Source organism: Molossus molossus, unplaced genomic scaffold, assembly GCF_014108415.1.
Source record: "Molossus molossus isolate mMolMol1 unplaced genomic scaffold, mMolMol1.p scaffold_m16_p_18, whole genome shotgun sequence".
Taxonomy (NCBI): domain Eukaryota; kingdom Metazoa; phylum Chordata; class Mammalia; order Chiroptera; family Molossidae; genus Molossus; species Molossus molossus.
The window spans coordinates 24,849,080-24,870,826 of NW_023425353.1; the positions used below are offsets into that span (position 1 = coordinate 24,849,080).

General features: G+C 37.2%; 1 protein-coding gene across 28 annotated transcripts in view; it reads left to right on the plus strand.

Annotated features, from left to right (window-relative positions):
• Positions 1-21,747, plus strand: part of SETD5 (SET domain containing 5) — an 83,437-nt gene that overhangs the window by 48,730 nt on the left and 12,960 nt on the right. For all 28 annotated transcript variants that reach the window (XM_036267396.1, XM_036267390.1, XM_036267391.1 and 25 more), the window contains 11 exons: positions 88-330; positions 1,125-1,273; positions 1,665-1,782; positions 2,512-2,621; positions 3,543-3,792; positions 4,375-4,455; positions 5,219-5,476; positions 6,152-6,472; positions 6,875-7,117; positions 11,834-11,963; positions 20,469-20,713. In XM_036267396.1, the coding sequence (XP_036123289.1) occupies positions 88-330; positions 1,125-1,273; positions 1,665-1,782; positions 2,512-2,621; positions 3,543-3,792; positions 4,375-4,455; positions 5,219-5,476; positions 6,152-6,472; positions 6,875-7,117; positions 11,834-11,963; positions 20,469-20,713 (2,148 nt within the window). The remainder of the gene's footprint in view (positions 1-87; positions 331-1,124; positions 1,274-1,664; positions 1,783-2,511; positions 2,622-3,542; positions 3,793-4,374; positions 4,456-5,218; positions 5,477-6,151; positions 6,473-6,874; positions 7,118-11,833; positions 11,964-20,468; positions 20,714-21,747) is intronic.

A 21,747-nucleotide genomic window follows, 5' to 3' on the forward strand; every position in this document is an offset into this window, starting at 1 on the left:
AACAAATTTTCTGAGACTCAGCCTCTTTTCCCCCTCCCATATTTATTCATGGACTCTGCTAACCTACCTGACCTTTGTTCTCTACAGAATTCTCCTTCTGAAGCACAGAATTTAGATGAGAATACAACTGAGGGATGGGAAAATCGGATAAGACTATGGACTGATCAGTATGAAGAAGCTTTCACTAATCAGTACAGTGCAGATGTACAGAACGCCCTTGAACAACATCTACATTCTAGCAAGGAATTTGTGGGCAAACCTGCTATTTTAGACACTATCAATAAGACTGAATTGGCCTGTAATAATACAGTTATTGGTTCCCAAATGCAGGTAAGGATCAAAGGATTAATGACTTTAAGTAAGTAGTTGATTTTTAAGAACCCAGGGAAAGGGTATATATTGGAATTACCATGGTTTTCAAATGTACAGAGACTTAGAAAAACAAATTAGCTAGCTACTGAGCATCTTTAACCAAAAGCAGGTTATAGTAACTGGAAACTCTCCAGGTACTTATTTTTAAACTATTTTAATTAACTAAAAATATACAAATTAAGATAGGAAATTTTATACAGCTTCAGTAGAAGTTAGTAAGATTAATGGAAAGCTATGCTTTTTTACCCCCTCGTTCTTTTTCTCTTCTTTGATTTTAGAGAGAGGAAGGGAGGAGGGCGGAGAGAGAGAGAAACATCACTGAGAGAGAACATCGATTGGCCGCCTCCTGCATGCCCCACACTGGGCCTTGGGACCTGGGCATGTGTCCTGACCAGAAATCAAACTGGTGACCTCTTGGTCCATGGGTTGACACTCAACCACTGAGCCACACTGGCCAGGCTTTCCCCTCATTCTTACATTAGACATAGACACTAAAATATTAATCATGTATTTTTCTTGAGTCTTTTCTTGATATCATTGGGCCCAAACTAAGCTGGGGGGGGGGGTGGCGAGGCGTGTGTGACAGGTTCACTACATGGAGTCTGATGATCACTGAGCTAAATAATATTTACAAATACAGCCTAAAAATATTGGCTTCTTTTCCTCAATAAAAAACAAAACAAAACATTTTTATTGTCTACTAAGCTGCTGCTGCTGCTGTTGTCTAATTTTAATACTCTGGTTTTATTCAGCTGCAGTTGGGAAGAGTTACTCGTGTTCAAAAGCACCGGAAGATCCTGAGGGCTGCAAGAGATTTGGCATTGGACACTCTTATAATAGAGTATCGAGGGAAAGTCATGTTGCGACAGCAATTTGAGGTCAATGGGCATTTCTTCAAAAAGTAAGAATATCATTTATTGAGCAGTGAGGGCTAAAGTGGGCCTGGCTGAGCAGCAGTATTGCTATAAAAACCATTCTGGTTGTGATAGGATACTCTCTTGGGGAAAAGATTACAGCTCAAATAATCGCATGCCTGTCTGCCATTGCTAAAGAAGTGCAAATAAATCTGCAAATTGTTTAATGTATAAAGTGGTAATGACTCCAAGCCAAGCATTCCTTGCTTTGTGCTTATTCTTGAATCAAAAGCAGACAAGCATGTGATATTTTACAAGTTTAGGCATTGCAAAAGACTACTGCTTCTTCTGTCAGCATATGCTTCATGTTTGAAGTCATGGGGTGGCCTTTTTCTTTCTGTGTATTGAGAATTACAGGAATTTTAATTATATCCCTAGACCATACCCCTTTGTGCTCTTCTACTCAAAATTCAATGGTGTAGAGATGTGTGTGGATGCACGTACTTTCGGTAATGATGCTCGGTTCATCAGAAGATCATGTACACCAAATGCAGAGGTAAGATTTCTGTAGCAACTTCTTTGAATGGAATCACCAAAGAATAAGTCTACTGAAGAAACAGTCTGAAAACTTAACCCAGATTATAGTCTGTAGATAATGGTTATGATTTTTCAATGTAAGAGAAAGACAAAGACAAAAAAAACGAATGTAATGATGCTTTTATTCTGACAGGATGGGGATAAGGAATGGATTTTTTTTTTTTTTTTTTAAGAGAGGAAGAAGTGGGGAAAGCTTTTGTTAGAGAGAAAGAGCTAGACTGGATAAGAAGTCAAAAGAGGTTATATTGAAAAGTTGCCACATAATGGAAGATGCCATTGGGCCCAAACTAAGCTTTGCAGTTGCAGTTCAAATTTTAAATTTTAGTTAATAGTGCTGTAAAAGAGGTTCTTGACATGTTTAGAATTGATTAGTCAGTGTAACCATATCAAATAAAGCAAGAAGATCCACAGAGCTTTTCTTATAGGCTAAGGGATTGTAATTCTCAGAAAACAGCTTTAAGATGTAGAATAGTGATCTTACCTTGATTTCTGACATCTCAAGGTTTATTGAAGTATCATAAATTTTCAATCAGTCACTGTATAATAGTTTCAAATGAAATGATAGAGTTAATAACAGACTGTTAGCTCTAAGTGGGGAGAAATTATTTGGATAAAATGTTTTTTTTTTCCTTTTGGAGAATTTTTAGTCTTTGTTATAAATCATCAACCATAAGCCTTGTTCACACAGGTGCGACACATGATTGCAGATGGGATGATTCATTTGTGTATCTATGCTGTGTCTGCCATCACCAAGGATGCTGAGGTCACCATAGCATTTGATTATGAGTACAGTAACTGGTAAGACCTCTAAAACTTTTCCTAACATGAATGGTCTTGTCTTACATAATAAGCTATAAATTCTGTCTTTGTTCCTTGCCATTTTCATCTTTTATAACTAATCTTTTCATCAGTATTGCATTTTCTGCCTAGAAATTGTGGAGGGAAAGACAGGCTTAGGGTGTTTTTTGTTTTGGGGTGGTGTGGATTTATTATTGATGTTTTTAGAGACATAGGAACATAATATGATACTGCTCAATAATCTGATAACCAGACATATTTTGTTTGGTATGCCTTTATAGCAAGAATAGCAAAAAGGGATGTGTGTGACATTCCTAGAAATGGCAATAGCATCAGTTGTTATGCATACAGCATTTGTGCCAGGGGTCATATAGAATGAGAATTTAAAGATTCATCCCATTCAGTCAAGTCAATTAATTTAGTTACGTATGACAGTGCAGAGAAACAGAGATGGCAAATCACGGATGAGTATGTGATAGGTTTTGTAAAATGGATGATTTTTCTTCTTTGGTCCTTTTAGGCAAAAAAGGTTATGTGGTAAATTGATGTTCAGCACACATACAAGAAGAAAAGGTATTAATAATAAGAAGGGAACTAGTGGGTAAAAGTTAGTGGTAAATGTAGACAGAAGATAAGTATGGTCACTTTAGACTCTCACTAATTGCCCACTAAATTACATAAAGACAGATGAGAGAATTGAATTTAGTGGAGGCTTTTTTTTCTTTCCACTGACCATGTCAGTGGGAAAGAGTTGGGGTTATACAGAATCACATAATACCAAAAGTACTCATAGGATTCTCTATACCTCTGCTTAACTTATTCAAATACCAGAAGAAGTTACTAATATTTCAAGAGAATGGATAATATAATTGATTTTCAAGGGTACTGAGACATGCACTTTTGTTTGTTTCTTTGGAGCAGTAATTATAAAGTGGACTGTGCATGTCACAAGGGGAACCGGAATTGCCCTATACAGAAAAGGAATCCCAATGCTGCAGAACTGCCACTCCCACCTCCTCCAAGCCTACCCATCATTGGAGCAGAGACAAGACGGAGAAAAGCGCGGCGGAAAGAGCTAGAGATGGAGCAGCAGAATGAGTCCGTAGAAGAGGATACCAACCCACAACCAGAACAAGTTCCTGAGAAAGTGACAGTATCCAGTGACCATGAGGTAATGTTCCTTGGCCAGAGGCTGTTGCTATGGTATTGATCATCTCCAAATGAAGAGGATTCCAGGTTGCCACACGATGTTTTATGTAGGGAATCTATAGTAACACTTAATGTCCCTCATATAGAGGTGGGTGCTTGGTCATTTATTCTCTCTCATATGTGTGTGTGTAATGATTTTTTAAATTGTTTTTTAGAGGTGTGGGGGTTAGAGAGAGAGGGAGAGAGAGAAAAAAACAACAGTGTGAGAGCAAAACATTTTATTGGCTGCCTTCTGCACTCTACCAGGATAGAACCGGCAACCTTTTAGTGCATGGGACTGACAGCCATGCAACTAAGCCACACCGGCTAGGGGCTTTCTCTTTTTTTTTTTAAACAATGTCAAGGACATCCTTTCAGCTACTTTCCAGGTTTTAGTTCAGAGAAAGGGGGCTTATCGTCTGTGTTTACCATGTAGCCCCACATGAGTAACTTTATCAAGCACTTGAAACTTTCTAGAGCGTTTTAAGCTACCATGGGTGGGGGGGTGGTTTTTTTTTTTCCCTAGAGTTTAAGAGTGTAGCTGAATATTGTCTCTATCTTAAAGGAAATAGACAATCCAGAAGAAAAAGAAGAAGAGAAAGAAGAGATTACAGATGACCAGGAGAACCCAGCTCATAGCAGGAGGGTGGGTACCTTCTAACATCCTTTTGTTCATGCTGACTCCTACTACCTAGAGCATGTGAAACCCTTCTCTTCTGAGTTTGTATCAGCTCGTTTATTTGACGTTACAATTTGGGTTTTTTCTATAAAGTCAATTTCATTAATAATTTTTAAATTTCTTTTCTTACGCAGACACAAGTAGTAGTTATCTAGTGACTGTTACCTTATGATGGATGGTTTTTAGAAGTTTCTTACTAACAATCTCATTTCCAAAAAACTGCTTGGTTGAAATAAAAATGTGTCTTTTGGGGCTACTTGCTCTGACTTAGGAATTTTCCTAAGTTTATGTGAGTTTTGAATTTAAAAATCCCTATCAGTCGTATGGATTCAAAAATCTATTTTTTTGCTGAAACCATGCATCTTTATTTCTGTCCCTGAGAAGAAGTTCAAGAAAATCTACTTGCTTATTTTTGACTGATATGACTGATAAGGGATTTTTGAAGTCTGAAAATGCAGAGAAATACTGGTTTTGATGGCTACTTTATTATATTAAAGTTTCAGAATATCTGGCCTTTGAAAAGTTAACGCTTGACCTTGCTCCTTGCCTTCTTTTACAACTCCAACACTTAAATGAAACAGTTTATTTTTGTTTTTATCTTTTGTTTGCCAAAATATACATACTGATAGTTTTTGTAAATGTCTACAAATTTTCATAAATTATATTTCTGAAAAGCTGTTTCATCCTCTTGATGGAGGCTTTCTTCTATGCTAATGTAATTTTTTTCTAGACCCGGGAAGATAGGAAGGTTGAAGCCATCATGCATGCTTTTGAAAACTTAGAGAAAAGAAAGAAGCGGCGGGATCAGCCCTTGGAACAAAGCAACTCTGACATAGAGGTTACTACCACCGTCTCAGAGACACCTGTAGGGGAAGAAACAAAAACTGAAGCTCCTGAATCTGAAGTTAGCAACTCTGCTTCAAACGTGGCCATCCCAAGCACACCACAGAGTATTGGGGTGAACACCCGGAGGTCTTCCCAAGCTGGGGTAAGAGAAGAAAAGATTCTAGGCCTTCAACATCCTTGCTTTTGCTAATGTCAATTACCTATTTTGGGGAATGGTTAAAATCTGCATTTTCAGCTTTTATCTCATATTGAAATAAATAAGGTCATTTTCATCAGCTGTGGGATTCAGGGAGACAGAATTGGAATGACTAGACACTTTAGGCTAGAATGGAACATCATACTGTTTCTGCCAGATAAACTTTGGTGGTGAGTTCATAAAAATTATTTGGTTTCTCTTTTGGCCCTTCTGTATAGCACAGTTGTGCAGCTGCCCTTTCATAGTATTCTCAGGATAAACTCATGTTTCCCTTCCTTACCCTAGCCCTGAATTCTAAGCCTTAAGCTAAAATATCAGTGTCTGGGAAAGAAACAAAGGGAAGAATTGTCTAAGCATACTAAAATTAGGTGGCTTCAGCTCACTTTTGACCTATTTTATAAATACTTATGAAAGAAAATAATAACCAAGACATCTGCTAATAGCCTATTTAGCTAATTTAAATGTATGAATATTTACAAGGATTACATTTGAAATTGGTGTTTCTAAATGTTCACTTTTTTCACCAGTGAACATTGAGAATGCTTAAAATGACTAGGAGACTAGGTAGAATGTTTGCTGATAAGAAATTTCTGGTAAGCATTTACTCTGCTATTGTTGTAGGATGTTGCTGCAGAAAAACCAGTCCCCAGACCACCTCCAGCAAAGCCTTCTAGGCCCCGACCGAAGAGTCGAATTTCTCGGTACCGGACCAGTTCAGCCCAAAGACTAAAGCGTCAGAAGCAAGCCATTGCACAGCAGGCAGAGTTATCACAAGCTGCCTTGGAAGAGGGAGGAAATAACAGCTCAGTAACTCCTACTGAAGCTGGAAGTATAGACAGTTCAGGAGAAAACAGGCAATTAACAGGATCTGACCCAACTGTAGTATCAGTTGCTGGATCCCATGTCAACCGTGCAGCATCTAAATACCCCAAAACCAAAAAGGTAAGTCACGAAAACATTTTCATAAGTCTAGTCTGGCAAGGGCTGTGTCTTAGTAAAGTGAGAGGACCTGTAATTCCCCAGAAAAACCAAATGCTCGAAGCATTACTAAATTGAACATTTTAGATCAAATGTTTTGACACAAAAGACTGAAGCCATCCTACTACAGTTCTTTTAATTTTTAAGCAGAGCTAAATGCTGATATCTGGAGTTATTCCTCCCTTTGTGGTCACAGAGAGGGTGAAGGAAGATGTGGTTGCATTTTTAATGCTTAGTTCATAACTCTCTGCAGCAGCTGTATCTACCTGTGTCCTAGTTTCTAGATGAGGTTTATCTTTATTGTCTAGCACTGCTGCCTCTGGATTTTAATTTGCAGCATCAACTAATGATTTCTTTTTACCTTAGTATCTAGTTACAGAATGGTTGAATGACAAAGCAGAGAAGCAAGACTGCCCTGTTGAGTGCCCTTTACGTATCACCACGGATCCAACTGTACTGGCAACGACCCTGAACATGTTACCCGGTCTTATCCATTCCCCGTTAATTTGCACCACCCCCAAACACTACATTCGCTTTGGCTCACCCTTTATCCCTGAGAGGCGTCGAAGGCCCCTTCTGCCTGATGGCACGTTCAGCTCTTGTAAAAAGGTATGCCAATGTTTATTTTTAACCTAGGTTGCCTGCAATCATGACATATCTAACATTCTCCAAATAGCCACTCTCTGCCCATGTGAGTTTATTATGAGTTAGATGTTCAGCCATGAATACTGATGCATCAAGAGTCAGTGGGACTAAGGTGGGATGTATACTGTGTTTTTGGTGCTCAGTTTGTGAGTATTCACTGTTGTCTTCTCAGAGAGCCCTTGAGGTTACTGAGTTGAGAGCGCACAGCATTTGATGCCTGGGTAGGGAGGGATGTTCTGTGTGTGCTCTTGTGGTATTGGTTAACATGTCCATTTGTGATTTTGAGTGAAATTGGGCCCCTGGTACTCTAGAGCACTGTTGAATAAGTAAAAAAAAATGCTCGAATTGTTTTAAATTAATTCAGTCACATTTGAATGCGAGTAGAGGAAATGTCCTATTACAATTGACATAATTCCTGTTCCTTGATCAAATGACAAGTTGGATTGTTTATTCCCTAGTAATATGGAACCTACTATAAAATTCATTCTCTCTCTCTCTCTCTTTCTCTCTCTCTCTCTCTCTCTCTCTCTCTCTTTCTCTTCCTGTCTCTCCTCTCTCTAGTTACATACTGTTTTTGGATCTAGTGGCATAGTGTTTGAGTTGTTTGTTTTTGGAATGCTCTTTCTTAATTCCCAGAAGCCCTGAATATTTTCCAAAGGTGTCTCTCAGGAATAGATCACTCCCTCAGACTATAATATCGTTTTTTGTGTTTCTAGAAGTATAGGACACCCTTTCATTTGGTCTTCCTTTGAGGTAGTCTGTTCCCTGGAACACCCTTTTCTCTTATCCTCAGATCTGGATTCAGGCTGCCTTCCTCAGTGTCTGCCATTGCCCTCCTCCACTGGCATCACGTACATGAGGATGCTGCATGTAGATTATTTGATGTGATGAAGTCTCCAACTCCAGGCAGGTCTTCCCTGACTCCTCCAAACTTAAAGCTTTTCTCTTTTCCCCAAAGAGCAGAAATTATTTCTTGGGGGGAGGGGGGCATGAAAGATAAGCCAGAGTGGTGTGGGATATGGAGGGGAGGAGGGCAACAGGGATCTGTGCACAAAGGAAGGGCCCTACCACTGAATGAGCAGCACACACTGAAGAAAGTCTTTTCCTAATCGCACATCTTACCTACTAAGTATTTGAGTCATTTACTGGTTTATTTGGGGGAAATTCCCAAGTAGAACTCCTAAAGAGCAATTTGAGCATGAGATCTTTGCAAAAAGGGTTTGTAGATAATGCAATAACAGACTACTAGACTTCTAAGGATGTTAACTGTTGAAGCATCTTGTCAAGCCAGATTGTAGAATCTCCTATTTTGGTCCTTTATGAAGGGTAGACAGTTATTTAGTACAGATTAATAGTGAAGTCTGAATTGTAAATAGTATGGACCAGCTTCTTGAAATGACACCTTGCTTATTCTGATGCTAGGTTATGATCTTTGTATTCCATCTTGCTTTTCCAACTAGCAGAGTCCTGTGAAAACCAAAAACATGGAGAAATATGACTTCAAATTTCATAGAAAATTCATTTCTTAGAGCTCTTTTTACCTGGTTATGGTTTAGAATTTGTATCTGTGGCTCATCTTTGTATCTCTACTGGCAGCGGATAGAAATCTCCTTTAACTCATGTTCATGTTGTATTCTCCAGATGTGTTCCTTCATCCTTAGTCTTATTTTATACAGGCTCTGCTCATACACTATCATCTATATGTGTCATGCCAGGCTTCAGAAGTTCAGGCTGTGTCTTCTTAAATATCATAGCAGAATTGCCATACTTAAATTGGGTCTTAAGTTTAGATCTGAATTAAGTTTAAATTGCAGCTTTAAGATTTGCTGTGAACATATCAAGATTATATCACAAAACTAGAATATAGCTTTTTATGCAGCAAAACTAATGAAATTGGGTCTTTTATCTAGTAATCGAACTCAGCTTTATCCTGGGTGGGGATGGAGAAGAGTTATTTGTAGATTGGTTAAAAATGTTCATCCAGTGGAGGACATAAGATTTCTATGATTAAACAAAATTGTAATAAATTTCTGAAGATCCCTTAGAGAAGAATGTAACTTAAACAGATAGATGAAGAAAACCATCCTCCATGGTATTAGTTAGAACAGTATATATTCTTAATATGTCTACTGTTTCCTATCTAATTAAAGGAGGTACAGACCTTGTACCTTGTAAGTTAAAAATAGCATAAAGTTGCATATGTATATTTGCACCCAAATTCTTAGAGTATTTGACAGGACATTTTATGATCTCCCTGGAGTTTCTAAAGTAAAGTGAATCATAGTTCTTAAAAAGCATGTTATGGTATGTATATCTTTTGTTGGATCTTGTGTCACTTATTTTAGAATGGAAGCATTTATAAGTGGCTAACAAGTCTTTCAGTAGTGACCCTCCTTGCTCTCTCTAAATCTTCTCTAAACTTACCTTGTAGGCATAATAATGTGTGGGGCATTTGGTCTCCCACATTTCTTAGAAAACCATCCTGACTGCAAATGAAATACTGTGCTTTGCATTGGTATTTAATTGTAAACATTGAAGGGTTATTTATTTCTGTATCTCTATACATAGCATTAAAATTCAGCTAAACAAGTCCTCACTGAACATGTGTTCTCAGTACTCTGCTACAGACTTGCTTCACATACATTATCTCACTTTGCCTACATGACAGCCCTGCGAAATTGGGATTATTGGCCTTAGTTTACAGATCAGAAACTTTGGCTTAGAAGCGTTCATTAACTTGCCCAGAATTAGACAGCTAGTAAAAGTCATGGCCATGTTTCAACACAGATTTTTGAACTCTAAAACCCAAATTATTTTCTTGCTCTTTACCCTTTAAAACATTTTTCTCTCCCATCTTTGAGCTTCCTAAAAAGCTCTTTAATACAGAGTTTCAGAGAAGGAAGAATGTTCTTTTGACCTTAACCATAACTGGGACTCGGGGATGGGGTAAATTATCTGTAGGGGTAATTTGAACTTGTTCGATACAAATGTTCATGTACCTTTTTTAAGAGCCCTAACATAATTGTGTAGACATACAATAGGGCCAGGGGGAATGGGTTAGATCATGTTTGCTGTGTTTGACCTTATATCTAACCAAAGCAGCATCTTATTCCTTAGAATGCCCCTGGCCTAGCTTGATTTTTCCTTTTTGTAGTCATTAGGTCCAGGATGTAAATTCTTTTATGAGTGCATCTACTTTTCTCTTGGAGGAAACCACAATAGTAACCCCAAGTGAGTCCTTTCATTTGCTCTGAAAAGAAAAACTTCTATTGAAGGTATCTGTGATGAAGGATTTTACACTCATTTCCTCCTGGCCCTAAGTTTCTTCATCTGTACACTGAGTGCTTTGGACAAGGTGACCTCTAAGGTCTTTTCTAAGTCATAAGGAACTGTGGTTCTGACAGTTCATCTTTACATCAATAATCTGTGTATAAGAGAGTTCATTCTTGGTCTTGTTTTGGCTTTTCAGAGACCTGGTCATATCCTACAATGCTGATGTGATTCATTTGATTGTTGAGATGTCTTTTATATACTTACTCTTTTCTCCTCATGTTTACAACTTAATTTTGCTTTCATTTGGCAGTCCACGATGCCATTTACATGATGTAAAGTGTTTCTTGGTGAAATTTTCCTGACATTAGTTTCTAAGAAATAATTATTTCCTAAGTTTCTAAAAAGATAAATCTGTCAGAATTGCTCTCTTTAGTGAAGAGAATATTTACTTACCTGTAATATATGTTCTCTAAAGGTGTAAAATTATAATCACCTTTGCTCTTCCTATTTGGGGGAGGGTCTGGCTCAGAAATTGATGTTTTCAAAATTCGATCTGTCTTATGTCAGGGCAGGAGAGTCACAGAGTGGTGAGCAACCTACAACTGTGTATCTTAAGAGAACACAATTACAGGTAAGAAATTTTCTCTCTTCCACAGGATGCATAGTCTTTACTATCCTAATCTTTGTAGGCTTACTTTTTTACCTAAATTTATTTCTCATCATTTAGAATTCAGTATTCACTACAAAAAAATGTGACTTTTTCTCCCTTTTTGATCTCTGCAAAAGATCATTTATCCTGGTGATTTGCATTATTCATGCATAATTTAACAAACTACTTGATAGGGAGAAAAAAATACAGAATATTCCATCTGAGAGTAGACCTTTTAGAAGTATTTTGGTATCTGTTGTGAAGAGCTGTTTGTTCTCATCCAAAGTCTTCCTGTGCATTTTTTCTGTTACCTCCTTAGATGTCCCCAGCACAGGGTAGACAACTCAAGATCTTTTATCTTCCTTCTTGGCACTTGTTTTATGTGCTAGTTTTATCCTATATGATCAGTCTCTCTTAAATAAATTCTAAGATTTCCTCCTATCTTTTTCCATTTCCCCCATTCTAAGGAGTATGAAAAGTTGAGTAATCATTTTTTATTGGCTTTGGTTTTTTAATGGGATCTCATTATGTGTAATCTAGGTTTTCTTAATTTTGCCCAGTAGAAGAAATTGATGGGTAATATTCCAATATACTGAAACACAAGGAAAATAAAATACTTGACTGTGGAACTGAATGAGTGTGTTGGATTGCATCTCTCGCCAGTTGATATGTAATGATCTGGTTAATGTATTTTAAATAGATATACTAAATAGTTTTAAATTATTATTGATAATACCCTGGTTCTTTTCCCATTACAGCGCTGGATAAAGCAAGCCTTGGAAGAAGGGATGGCTCAAACATCATCTGTACCCCAAGAGACTAGAACTCAGCACCTATACCAAAGTAATGAGAATAGTAATTCTTCTAGTATCTGCAAAGACAATGCAGGTATGTATCTCAAACCTTTCTAAATATATGAGCAGTGATTATTTCAGGTCCACGTATACGTTTTCTGTATGAGTACTGACAAAGTCTGATACAAAAAAAGAAATATCAGTGTTCTCTAAATAGTTAATTTACCATCTGTCTTTACAGAGGAACAGAGAGATCTCAAGTCAAGGATCATTTTTTACAGGACGACAAAGACAGTGTACAGATAACAGCAGAAATGGTTATAAAGTTAGATACATTTAAAGTAGTAGGTTTAGGAAATCTTTATTCATATTTATAAAAGAGGGGAAATAAGTAAGAAAGATGTGGGATACTATTCAGGAATGAATCACAGTTGTAGGTAATTGAGTTGGATGTGGCTTGGTTGGAGGATCAGTGGATGAATAAAGTAAACGAGACGTTATTTTGAATTGTTGGTTTTAAAAAAGGGCTTGCACTGTTAGCATAAAATTTTTTAGAAAACACAACCTTGAATCCAATTTCAAGTCCACATAAGTTTTTAAATTACAGGGCTATGAAAAATCCTCCAGTCCACTGGTTTTCACTGTGACTCTTGCATGGGGTATAATTGAATTGTAGTTGAAAGCACTGGTGCATGAACTGTGATACCAACTTATTTTGGAAGTCTTTTTACCAAAGTTTCTCTTGCCAATTGCAGCTTCATTGACAAGGTCGCTGTGATTTTCCTAAGTTTATCTCTAAATCAATTTTGTGGACAATGTGCAATCAAAACAAAATACCAAGATAAATCAGATTCTAAAGGTCACCTTAGCCTATAGCTAACATGATAATATTTCAGATTTTAATAAAAATTACTTTATTGTTTTTGTTCATTGCCCTGTTGAGTCAATATGAAATTGAATGAAATAGATTTGTCTGCTAATATCTACTTTATGTTAAAATTTTGTATAATGTGTTTAGGAAAAAATAGGCTGCTAAAAATATATTTTTTCAAATTATCAATCTAGTTATTCTTCTATCTCCAGATTGGATTATGCCTTATAAATTTTTCCCTAATAATAAAATCCCAGTGTGTAATTTGTGGAAGATATATTATACCGTATATTGCCCTGGCCGGTTTGGTTCAGCGGTTAGAGCGTCGGCCTGCAGTCCTGAGAGACCCGGGTTCAGTTCCCACTAGGGGCGCGTACCTCGGTTGCAGTTTGTCCCCGGCCCTGGTCGGTTGTGCGGGTGGCAGCCACTCGATGTGTTCCTTTCACATTGATGTTTCTCTCTCTCTCTCTGTTCCTCTCTCTCCCTCCCACTCTACCTGAACAAAAAAAAAAAAAAATGGAAAAATGTCCTCTGGTGAGGATTAAAAAAAAAAAAAAATTATACCATATATTTAAAATATTTTACTCTCTTCTTTATCATGTATTAATGGAAATTTACTCAAACCAAATTAATGTCAAAAAATTCTGGTACCGGAGTTCCATCAAAAATATCAATTTATGATAGCTTTTACAATACAGTGAAAATATAACTTAATGAAGTCTTCTATCTAGTATACATTTGAAATCTATCTAATGCACATTTATTTTATATGTGGTGTGTGTGTTAAGTGTGTACATATTTGAGGTTGGGAAAAGGAGGTGGTGTAGCAGTTCATGTCCTGACTGGCAAAGACAGAGAGAAAGTGCATTTGTTACTATGCACCTTGTTTGGAATGGAATTAGGACTGTTAGTCATCAACCTTTATTGAACTTCTGCTCCTGTCTCTAGCAGTGAGGAACATACAAAGGACACACCTTGACTTAATAAGGGGCAACACTAACTGAAGGAAAATATTTAATTAAAACGAAGCAGTAGTAAAATGGATAACTTGGTATATTGCTACAAGTTAGTGTAAATCCCAAAGAATTATTTGTATTTTTTGGATTCTGTTTGTTCCCCAAAAGACCAAGGAAATACTAATCAAAAAACGGGAGACAGTTTGGTATAGTAAAAAAGACTCCCAACAGACCTGAATTTGAAGACCAGCTCTACCCTTTACTTAACTATATAATATTGGGCACGTTTTGAAACATCTCTTAGCCTCATCTGTAAAATAGGAATAGTAATATTGGCTTCATAGAACTAATAGATTAAATTAAATGATATGTATAAACTGCTTAGTATAGTATCAGGCCCATAATTACTGTCATTATTCTACACAGTATTTTTGTTTTTATGGAACATTTACAGAAATTAGTCAGATAATACAATCCATTAACGATTCTAAGTTCCTAAAAGCTAAAGTTGTATAGAAATTAAAGTTATATTACTAGTTAGCTAGGGGCAAGTGTAATGTTCATTATTTGTAAATGATAGGGATATATACCTAGGAGAGCCTAAATAACCTACTTAAAAACTTAGAATTAACAAGTTGAATAGAAGGTATATATACAAAAATTAATAGCATTTATGTACTAAGAAAATTTATAAAGAAAAGTATTTTATTGTCAAACTTAACAAAACTAAGAAACTGCCTAGGAATGTTAGTGGAGCATGTGGGGCAAACCATTACTAAGAAAAATTTTGTTGTTTTTAATCCTTACCCAAGGATATATTTTTCATTGTTTTGTTTTTTTGTTTGTTTGTTTTGAGAGAGAGAGAGAGAGACATTGACATCTCAAGAGCCCCGTCCAGGGCTGGGGATTGAACCTGCAACGCAGGTATCTGCCTTTGACTGGAAATCGGACCCAAGACCCTTCAGTGCATGGGCCGATTCTCTAACCATTGATCCACACTGGCTAGAGCTTGAGAAATTGCATATTCCTTAATGGAAAGAATAAATATAATCAATATTTCTTTTCTCTGGCTTAGTAGAGTTTCCATCGAACTAGCTTGTTTTTGGAATTTGATTAAATATTGTTGAGGCTTATCTAAAAAAATAAACACGAAAGCAACCAAGAAAAAAATCAAAAAGGAATAATGATGAGACATATTTTCCCTAGAACTATAAAACTATAGCTTCTAGCCCTGGCCAGTTTGGCTTAGCAGTTAGGGCATCAGCCCGTGGACTAATGAGTTGCAGGTTCGATTCCAGTCAAGGGCACACGTACTTAAGTTGTAGTTCATCCCTGGCCCTGGTCAGTGTCGTGTGGGAGGGAACCAGTCAATGTGTCTCTCACATCAGTGTGTCTCTCTCCCTCTCTCCCCTACTCCCCTCTCCCTCCCACTCAATCTGAAGATAAATGGAAAAATATCCTCAGGTGAGGATAAAAAAACTATACCTTCTAATATGAAGCTGGATGCTAGTAATTAAATCAGTACAGTGCTGGTCCAAGCAGTTTGGTAAGATTTACCATAGGCATTAAAACTATTCATACACCTTAACCTAGTAGTGGTTCTCTAGGTATCTGTTCTACAGAAATAGATGTGGACCAAAAATTTTGTACAAAGCATTAGTCATACTTATTAATAATTCCAAAAATATATAGTATAAAATCAACCTGGATTTCTGTCAATAAAGGAATGGTAGAATTTGTTTTATCTGCTACGTGCACATACTTTTGATGGAATACTATGCAGTGTCATTAAAATTTTCACTCTTCATTTTATCAAATTAATTTAACCCCCCTCAAGAAAAAGCATAATACTTTTAAAAAACTTTTTTTTTATTGATTGATATTTAGAGACAGACAGAGACATCTTCTGTTTGTTGTTCCACTTACTGAAGCATTCATTGGTTCTTTCTTGTATGTGCCCTCCCTGGAGATCTAACAACCTTGGCATATTGGGACGAGGGGCTCTAACCAATTAAGCTACCTGACTAGGGCCATAATACTACTTTTGAATTAGAGTGTTTTTGTTGTTTTAATCTTTACCCGTGGGCATGCTTAGAGAGAGGAAGGGAGGGAAGGAAAAAGAAAGAAAAACATCATTGTGAGAGAGAAACATCAATGGGTGGCATTTTGTACGTGCCCCGACCAGAGATCAAATCTGCAACCCAGGCATTTGCCCTGACCAGGAGTGACACTGGCAACTCTTCAGAGCACAGGACAGTGCTCAACCAACTGAGCCACTCTGGCCGGGCTGAATTAGTTTTTTTTTTTTTTTTTAATCCTCACCCGAGGATATTTTTCCAGTTTTTGTACAGATAGAGTGGGAGGGAGAGAGAGAGAGAAACATCGACGTGAAAGGGACACATCGAGTGGCTGCCACCCGCACGACCAACCAGGGCCGAGGACAAACTGCAACCGAAGTACGTGCCCTTAGTGGGAACCGAACCCTGGTTTCTCCGGACCGCAGGCCGACGCTGTAACCGCTGAGCCAAACTGGCCAGGGCCTGAATTAGTTTTTAATGGTCTGAATCTTGAATCTGTGAGAATAGTAAAAGAACGGTGTATTATGACTAAATAAAATTTCCCCTAGGAATATATGATTAGTTCAGTATTTGAAAATTTATGCATATAATTTATTAGCTAACCAAATCGAGAAGGCAGAGTAATAGCACAGTAAATTAATGTAATGATAAATCTAATAAAATAATATATTTAATACTTTTTTAACATTTATCTCAAAATAGTTGACAGTTACATTTCATGGTGAAAACAACAGAAAAACTGGTAGAAATCAATAGGGTAGCTGGGTACAAAAAACATATAAACATTTTCTTATATGCTAACAATAACATTTAAATAACATAGAGAAACACATCCAAATCATAGTAGTAACAAAAGATAGAGAACACTAAAGAGTGAACTTAAGTAAATATCTGACGAATTTATATGGAGAGAGATATAAATGAAGGCATGAGTAGTTGAAAGATTATGCCATGGTACTGAGAATTTCCCCAAAATTATTCATGAATTTAATAACAACCCCAATCAAAATTCTGACTACTTTTGTTTTTTTTCATAGATCAGCATGGTTAATAAATGGATTCTACAGCTCATTGACATGAACAAGTATTCTAGAATAGCCACAATATTTTGGAAAGCTAGAGTAAAATTGCTAGTATTGCCCAAACAATTTTATTTAAAATGTTATGTCAATGTTGGTATTGATGTCATTTGGACATTAAGAGTACAGAATAACATTCAGAACTAAACTTAGTATATATGTAAGACTCTAACAGGATAAACGTCGTATTTCAAATCAATGGAGAAATTATAATTATTCTATAATTATAAGAGATTTTGGAAGGATGTGCTAGCCCTTTGACATGTTAAAGGATATTACTACCTTATACTCTAATAGAGTTTAATTAACAATTTAAGTATAGCCCAGCTGGTGTGGCTCAGTGGTGCATTGACCCATGCACCAAGAGGTCGCCTGTTCGATTCCCAGTCAGGCCACATGACCAGATTGTGGGCCAGATCCCCAGTGGGGGGCTTGTAGGAGGCAGCCAGTTGATGTTCTCTCTCATTGATGTTTCTCTCTCTCCCTTGCCCTTCCTCTCTCTCTAAAAAAATGAATAAAGAAAAAAATTTTTTTTTTAAATTTAAATATAAAGATCAAACATTGTATTGTCAAAAGAGCCTATTAATAAAATTAAAAGGCATATAGCAAACTGGGAGAATATAACTAAATTTGTTTTTTAATTGATTTTCGGAGAGGGAGAGAAATATCAATAGGGCTGCCTCCTACACACACCCCTGCTGGGGATTGATCCTGCAACCTGGGTGTCAAACTGGCAACCTCCCAATGCAGGAGGACAACATGCTCAACCAACTGAGCCACACTAGCCAGGGCACTGTAACATTTTTGACAAAGTGTCAACATTCTTATTACTTAAAGAGCCCTTACAAATCAAGAACAAGATCAGCACCTGTAGAATGCAGGCTAAAGGATGTGAGCCTGTAAAAATACTCTTGATTTAACAATTCTACGTCTAGACATTTGTCCTAAAAAGTAAACAAATGCAGAAATATGTAAGAGCAAGATTAGTACTCATTGAGGCATATTTATAATAGCAAAAAAAGATTGAAAAATACTTAAATGGGTTAAATTTTGACAATATGAACACCGTATAGCCATTAAAATTTTAGATTTTTATTTATTCACACGCCCCCCCCCCCCTTTTTTCTTTAATCCTCACCCGAGGACATGTTTTTGCACTTATAGTCAGGTAGAGAGCAGGAGGGAGGAAGAGAGAGAAATATCGATGTGAAAGAAACACATCGAGTGGCTGCCACCCACACAACCCCAACTGGGGCCAGGAACAAACTACAACCGAGGTATAGGCCCTTAGTGGGAACTGAATCTGGGACTCTCTGGTCTGCGGGCCGATGCTCTAACTGCTGAACCAAATGGGCCAGGGCTTTTTTCCATGTATTTTTGAGTGAAAGTAGATTAGTGAGCATTGTGATTTAGACAAGAAGTCAATAAAGCCATGAAAATACACCAGGATATTATCAATACATTAATTTGGGTTGTGGTTTTAAGTTGTGTTCATATAATCTTTGGAAGTTGAATAAAGATAAAAGTAAACAGCCCTGGCCGGTTTTGCTCAGTGGTTAAAGTGTCAGCCTGCGGACCAGAGAGACTTGGGTTCAGTTCCCACTAAGGGTGCCTACCTTGGTTGTAGTTTGTCTGCGGCCCTGGTTTGGGTTGAGTGGGTGGCAGCCAGTCAGTGTGTCTCTCCCACATTGATGTTTCTCTCTCCACACCCCCTCCTGCTCTATTGAAATGCAAAAAAAAAAAAAAAGTCCTCAAATGAGGATTAAAAAAAAAAAAAGATAAAAATAAACAGAAAAGATGGGTAGATTCAACCACATAAAATTTGAAAACTAGGTATGACAAAAGAAAAATTAAACTGGAAAGATTTTTTTTATAAATATAGTTCTATTAATAGAAAAATATGCGATTGACCACTGGCCCATAAACGTTATAAGGGCTGACATCAGGTCTGTTTTGTTGACTGTGATATCATAAGTACTCAGTAAATATATTTTAAGTGACCTGTAAGTTGATTTGGGGGTCGATTCATCTGTACATTTCAGCTTTTCTGCATTGACATAATTACACAATTAGTAATTACAGTGTTGGAAATAGGTATATAGTGGTCTTTTAAAAAATTCACTATTTAATTGCCCAGCGGTGTGGCTCAGTGGATTGAGCGTTGTCCCATGGACTGAGAGGTCCCAATTCTATTTACGGTCAGTGCACATGCCCAGGTTACAGGTTCAATCTCCAGGAGATGTCATGCAGGAGGCAGCTGGTTGAAGTTTCTCACATCAATGTTTCTATCTCTCTTCCTCTCTGTAAAAAATCGATAAAAACATATTTTTAAAAAAAAAAGTGTAGATGGAACCAGATTACCTAGTCTTTATCTCTCTACGAATCAAATTCCTCACCTTTAAAATGGGGGATGGTGATAATAGTACTGAATTATATAGAATTGTTCCAATTAAATATGATTGGTTCACATGAACCACATAGTATAGTGCCTGGTATATAATAAGCACTTAAAGCATAATTATTTTTTACTAACAGAGCAATATGATCACCTCTGTTGAGATTCTTAAACTTATCCTAAACATGTTTTACATATATTTTCTATTTCATACAAATTTGTAAATACCTTTAAATAGATTTATATGATGACCATTTGTCCCCACATAACCTAGTTCAGTGGTTTTCATATAGTAGGTATTAAGTAAATAACTATCTTTTAACTGTTGTAAATGAATAAAAGTAGTTTTTCCTCCAGAGAAAGCAAGATAAGTACTTTGAGTAGTCACTAAAATATATACAATAGTAACTTCCTTTTTAAGTGGACCTAAAACGTATAGGAAGTAGGATATTCTAATCAGAAAAAGTACCAGCCTAGGTTTTTTTAATGGTTGGGAGTTTTTGTAGCAGTCACTTTCACACTTTGAAGCACTCTAAAACTAGTGCCTAGCTAGATATGGATCTGGTAATCATGTGTACCTCTTTTCCTGCTAAATCAGAACGTTACAGAAAGCTGCTGAAAAAAAATGGTGACATTAATTAAGCAGACGGTGGTTTTAACAAAATGACACAAATTCGGGATTTTTTTTTTTTGAAAACTCAGTATAAGAAATTAATTTATATTTTCCCCTGGAAGAGATTAATTAGTTTCAGGGATTGGTCAGAAACTTGGTTTCATCTGGCAATTCTCTGGGAGATAGTTTTGAAAATTACCTTTAAGAGTATCAATTAGCCCTGGCTGGTTTGGCTCCACAGTTAGAGCATCAGCCTGCGGTCCTGAGAGACCCAGGTTTGGTTTCCACCAAGGACGCGTACCTCAATTGCAGTTTGTCCCCAGCCCTGGTTGGTCGTGCAGTGGCAGCCACTTGATGTGTCCCTTTCATGTCACTGTTTCTCTCTCCCTCTCTCTCTCTCTCTTCCTCCCACTCTACCTGAACAAAAAATGGAAAAATGTCCTCCGGTGAGGATTTAAAAAAAAAAAGAGTTGCAACTAAAGAGGTTCTTTGGTCTTTTGGGTTGATTGCAGAAGATAGCCACTGTGGGCTAGAAATTAATAGCTTTACTACAGAGCCTCCTTTAAGCTGTGGTTTCAGCCTCTCATCTGAGCTTTGTATTTCACAGACTTGTTGAGCCCATTAAAGAAATGGAAGTCTCGGTATCTGATGGAACAGAACGTTACCAAGTTACTTCGACCTCTTTCTCCAGTCACACCACCCCCTCCCAATCCAGGCTCAAAGAGCCCCCAGCTAACCACACCTGGTCCATCTCACCCAGAAGAAGAATGTCGAAATGGATACAGCCTCATGTTCTCACCAATCACGTCTCTTACTACTGCTAGTCGCTGTAATACTCCTCTGCAGTTTGAGGTGATTTGGGTTTTGTTGTTGGGAGTGCTGAATATGAAGTCATCATTTGCACCTCCTCATTTCAAATACAATATCATTCCAAATGCTTCTTTACCATGTTCCTTGCCTGTCTCAGCAAGAGAATGGGAAACCTGAGGGTCAGTGTGACCTATTACCTGATAGCCTCTCATCTTGGCAGTCCACATACTTCCCTAAATAGGAATAGTTTACCACAGATGACATTCATTTGCCTTTTGCATGCAGCCCATTGGTCTCCTTAACTTTAGGTAGTAAGCATGCTAGATCTCCATCTTTGTCTTTACTCTCTACTTGGTTAAAACAGGCCTCTTGCTGCCTAGTAATCATTAATGACACCAGTCTGAGAGCTCTGATTATACTATTTGTGTCTTTATTTCTAGGCCTTTAAATCAGTAAAGTGTCTTTCCCTGTTGTTTTGTATTCTTATTATGGCCTCAGTGAATAGGGATTGAGAAAAGCATATTGTTTATGGAAAATGAGGTTTTTTTCCTACTCCAGGTTATTTACCCTTATTGTTATAATGTGTTAGGAATGAGACAGAAGCTAGCAACATGCATTTATAAAAGACTAATTGATTACATTCACTCTGGATTGAGTTTGAAATGTATATCTCAGCTGTTTAAAACTTTAATTCTGATCACTTTAGTATTCAAGCTTGGGTAACAGCAGATTTGCTGAGTAGATTCCATGTGTATAAAAAAATACCTCATCTATCCCATGTTGCTTTGATTTATAATTAAATTAAACAGACACTATTTTTTCCTTCTCAGAAAAATTTGTTTTGGTCACTAAACACACTCAGCTCTGCCTCTGGCTTGCCCTTCTTCAGATGAATGTCCTAACCAGTGCCATTCTTCTCTCTGTTAGCTTTTAAAACGAGTGCATTAGGGATTTAAAATATCTGTATTTATAAATGGCTAACTCAGAAAGAGGTAGCTAGCTAGCAACCTTTGAAAACCAGAAGCAGCTAGACCATATTAACTTGACTCTTAGAGCACACCTCTTTCTGGCAGATA